General features: G+C 42.1%; 1 protein-coding gene across 3 annotated transcripts in view; it reads left to right on the top strand.

The window, feature by feature from the left end:
- MARCH10 (membrane associated ring-CH-type finger 10) overlaps positions 1-4,911 on the top strand; it is an 87,252-nt gene that overhangs the window by 56,558 nt on the left and 25,783 nt on the right. For all 3 annotated transcript variants that reach the window (XM_006770276.2, XM_006770277.2, XM_006770278.2), the window contains one exon: positions 4,356-4,522. In XM_006770276.2, the coding sequence (XP_006770339.1) occupies positions 4,356-4,522 (167 nt within the window). The remainder of the gene's footprint in view (positions 1-4,355; positions 4,523-4,911) is intronic.

The raw sequence follows: 4,911 nt of genomic DNA, 5'->3' as shown, positions 1-4,911 counted from the left end.
TCGCTCTCTCTCTCTCTCTCTCTCTCTCTCTCTCTCTCTCTCTCTCTGTCCCTCTCGTTGTTAATCCTCACCTGAGGATATTTTTCCCATTGATTTTAGAGAGAGACACAGAGAGAGAAACATCAATGTGAAAGACACACATCGATTGGTTGCCTTCTCGATGCCCAACCAAGGCCAGGTATCGAGCCCACAACCAAGGTACATGCTCTTAACCAGAATTGAAACTGGGACCCTTCAGTCTGTAGGCTGACGCTCTATCTATCGAGTCAAACCAGCTAGGGCTAGGAGCTCTTTCTCATGAGTGAGAGAGATTTAAAAAAAAAAATTTTATTAATTTCAGAGAGGAAGGGAGAGGGAGAGAGGGATAGAAACATCAATGATGAGAGAGAAATTGCTGATCCACTGCCTCCTGCACGCCCCCCACTAGGGATCAAGCCCACAACCTGGGCATGTGCCCTGACCGGGAATCTAATCAAGACCTCCAAACTCATAGGTCCATGCTCAATCTCTTAGCCACACCAGCTGGGCAGGAAGTAGATTTTTTTTAATTACTCTTTTATTTCTTATGAGTTCATATTGGATATTTCACGACTATCAAGCTTGATAATTTGAAAGCCGTCATTAAGCAGCATGTCAGGATTCTGCCTTTTCATTTATGTTAGGTGTTACTATGCCCTGACCTTGGCTCACAGATCTGGAAATCAATTCTTAGAATTCTGGCCCTCTATGTGTAGCTAATTTGGGCCACTAATTATCCTATTGATATTCATTTGTAAGTGGGAAATTCCATGGTAATGAGTTAGACATACAAAAAAGGAGAAAGAAATAGAACATAGAATGCATACATACTCCTAGATGTCTTTTATCCAACTGCAGAAATGAAGCAAGTTTCTAGTTAGTAGCACCTTTTTCTTTTCTTTAACAAGGTACCAGGAGACTGCCCCATGGTTAAGGACCAAACGCCCCACACCCATCCATCCTCCGCTACCCAGAAATACAGCTTCAGACCCACTTGGCAGGAGTCTCAACCTCCACCACCCAAAGTGATGCCTTTGAACTAAAAATAATTTCCTTTAAAAATGCTTCTACTATACTTCGAGGCACGGTAGTGCATGAAACAGTTATTATTTGTGTACTTTATCAGACACTCTCTTTTTTCTGTATATAATAAATCTTATACCTTTCTCACTTCAAAAATATTCATTTTAAGAATCGTTAGAAATATGAACTTAAAAATTACCTATAACTCTATAATCCAGCGATAAGCACTGTCAAAACTGTTTTCAGTCTTTTATCTTTGCATATAAATGCAATTTTGAGTAAACATTGGTTCTTATTTCATAACTAGTGGCCCAATGCATGGATTCATGCACGTTGAAAGAAAATTAATTAGCAGAAATATTTTAATATCACTATTCACCCTTTCTCTATAATAGAAGTGTCAACCAAATTCACAATCGACAATGACAGATCGAAACACACACATGCAATTGACACTAACGAGAGCTTTATATGACTCATGCATGCACAGGTTAATGTTTATTTTTAAATTGCCAGTGTGTGTCATATGTACCAACAGTTGGTCAGTTGGTCAGATGGTCGGACGGACAGACGGTCGGTCACTTAGCCTTTTATATATATAGATATACCTTTAATGTTTCAAGCCCATTTCTCAATGCACTTCATGCTCTTTAAAATGTTTCCCTTGGTTAGTTACTTTAATACATACAAATAAGTATATAACATATGTACCTTCCAGAGAATTAGAAAGAAAACAAAACCCAGACATCCCTGTGTCCACCTTCAAGCTAATAGAACATTGCTGGAGCTGGTGAGCCCCTCATCCACCTTGTCTCACCTCCCTCCCGCAGCCCCTCCGTCCCACCCCTTCCACCCCGAGGAAATCATACATGCATTGCACTTATCATTCTTTGCTTTTTACTTTGTTGTTATTGAATTTATTTTGCTTTATGGTTTTACCATATTAATATATGTTCTCTTAAACAATATATTGTGCATATTTTTAAAATCTATAGAAATGTCACTATTATTTTTTAATATCTATTCTGAGAAATGTAATATCTATTCTTCTATAATTTGCTTTTTCCCCTTATATCATTAGTGAGGTGCATCCTTGATGATATATTTAGCTTTAAATCGTTCACTTTTACCATTACAAAGTATTCCATTATATGACCACCACCACAATCCGGCCATTCTCCTGTCGATGGACCCTTGAGTTCTTTGCTATTTTCTGCAAACAGCTCAGTGTGAACAATCTCGTAAGCATCTCTTGGTGCACATGAAAAGAGTTCTCTGGGATATTATTTTATCTAGGAGTGGAATTGCTGGGCTGCGGGTGGCATACCTTTCACCATACTAAATAATGTGAATTTATTGTCTCACCTTGCCAGCACTTGTATTGATTGTCCTTTCAAATTTTTGCCAATCTGATGGGAGCAAAAAGATATTGTCGCTTTAATTTACACCTTCGTAACTATTAATGAGGCTAGGCATATTATGGGCTCTTTGGAATATTAAATGGCAATTGTGTTTCCTCTTCTGTATGTCTTTGCCCATTTTTTTAAGAATATTTTTATTTTATTTTAGAAGTCCTTTACATATTCTGGCCACTAGTCTAATCGTTTGGCAGTTATATCTTAGAGATATATTTTCCCAATTGGTAGTTTGTCTTTTCCCTTTTTTGATGCCTTTTAATGCAAAGAAATTCTCCATTTGAACGTGGTCAAATGTATCCACCTTCTTTTGAATTGTGACTTGTATCCTGTTATCTTAAGAAATCTTTCTCAAACCTGGGGTCATTATTCTTCCTATTTTCTTCTAAAATCTCTACAGTTTTGCTTTGCAATTTAGAACTCAACATGAATGGATTTGGGACTTAACTGTAAAGTGATGTTTAATATGTGGTGTGAGGTACGTGTTATGAATTCCAGTTGTCCCAGGATCTTTCCCTGCTGGCCTACAGACCACCTCTCCCATGTAGCATACATATCAATGTATAAACTCCATTTCAGGACTCTCTGTTCTGTCCTAGTGGTCTTTTGTTGATCCCTGATTCAGTATCACATCATCTTAAAGTCCGTACCATGATAAATTTTGATAATATGGTACAAAGCCTCCCTTTCTACTTTGTTCCTTAAAAAGCCCTTGACTATATTTAAGAATCAGCTTGCTGGGTTTTCAGTGGAATTGCACTGAATCTATAGATTATTATGGGGAGACGTGACATCTTGGAGATAAACATTTCTTTGACAAACATGGTATACATATCTTTTTTCTTTTGTGTCCACAATGGAAAACTATAATTCTGTTCTTTTTTTATTGAACTTCCTTTTCTTAGGGAAAAAGTTCTCTTAAGAAACTAAGCATACACTTCTACACCCAGAGCAGGGACCATTTCTCCCTCCCTCTTGATTTTAGTCTCTAGTAGTTTCCTTTCCTTGACCAGAGAGTCCCCAGTCCCATGAAACTCTAAACAACAACAACAAAATAGCATTGTGTTTCTCAAAGGCCTCCCTCCCTACATGAGCATCAACCAGCTAGTCTTCATTCACCATTTATTTGACACAAATATATTTGCTTACATTTTTATTCATTCCATCCTCATCAGATTCTGGAATACTGGTATAAATTGTTGGCAAGTGTCGTGGTATTGGTGAGCTCATGTCCACATTTATTGGTTCATCATTCATCCCAAACAACATCTACTGAGTGGCCTCTATGTGCAAATACTTTGGATGCACTTTACAGTTTGCAGAGCAGGTTCACCATCATCCTTGCATCCAGTCTGCCCATGACCCTTGACGTAGTAGATAGCGGGTATATCATTCTCACCCTGGCGTTACCCACAAGGAAACAGATACCTGGGAAGCTTAAGTCACGGGTCCAAGGTCGCCAAACTCACAAGTTGCGGAGGCAAGCCTGACCACAGATCCCATGCACTCTCCCACAGCTACAGAGCCGACTTCCTCACAGTGGCCACGGCAGGGAGAGGGGTTCCCAGCCTTTCCCACAGCTCCCCCCCCCCCCCCCCGTGGCCCTTTCCCACCCCTCCAGACTTAGGGTAGCATGCTGGTTCTCCTGGTCAGCTCACTGCATCAGCTACTGCAGAGACACCTGGTATAACTGTCCGTGTGCCTATTATCAGTAACCACAGCTGGAAGAATCTTCAGGAGGGTCAGAGGGAGCAGGGGTGGAACTGGGAGCCCTGCGGGCAGGTGTGAGGGGATTGCTCCCCCCGCCCCCACCCACCCCTGGTCACGCCCTGGGAACTGGTATTTGTGGAAACTGCAAACATGTGCACCCTTGGTCACGAGGGCTTGTTTTCCATTTAGTCTCCTGGAGGAGGACTCAGAGGAGGAGGGAGACTTGTGTCGCATCTGTCAGATAGCCGGGGGTTCCCCCACCAACCCCCTCCTGGAGCCTTGCAGCTGTGTGGGAAGCCTGCAATTTGTTCACCAGGAGTGCCTGAAAAAGTGGCTGAAAGTGAAAATAACATCAGGTAAGTGGGGAAGGAAGAGCGAGCGGCGGACGTGCGAGGACACAGAATAAGAGGAGGCACCAGGTGTGGGACTCAGAGCCTTGACAACAGCTCGCTCACCTCCTCCGAGCAGGAACTCGGAAACGCGGCCGCCAAGCCCGGCTCCTGCCACAGCCCTGGCCGATAGGAGCAGGAATCAAGGCTGTCTTTACATCATGGGCGGGGAAGGAAATTTTTTTTTTCAAGTCTGAGAACAGAATCCTGGACCTTATGCTATTGATCCTGACCCCCGCTTGAGGCCTCAGCAGAGGTCCCAGGAGGAAGGAAACTAGAAATGGGTCAGCCGTTGAACCTCAGCAAGCACACAGCCACCATGCCAGTTAGTAGACACCTGGCCAAAACAGTTCTGC

This window comes from Myotis davidii, unplaced genomic scaffold (genome assembly GCF_000327345.1).
Source record: "Myotis davidii unplaced genomic scaffold, ASM32734v1 scaffold684, whole genome shotgun sequence".
NCBI classification, from domain to species: Eukaryota; Metazoa; Chordata; class Mammalia; order Chiroptera; family Vespertilionidae; genus Myotis; species Myotis davidii.
This window is presented reverse-complemented; position numbering and strand designations above follow the sequence as displayed.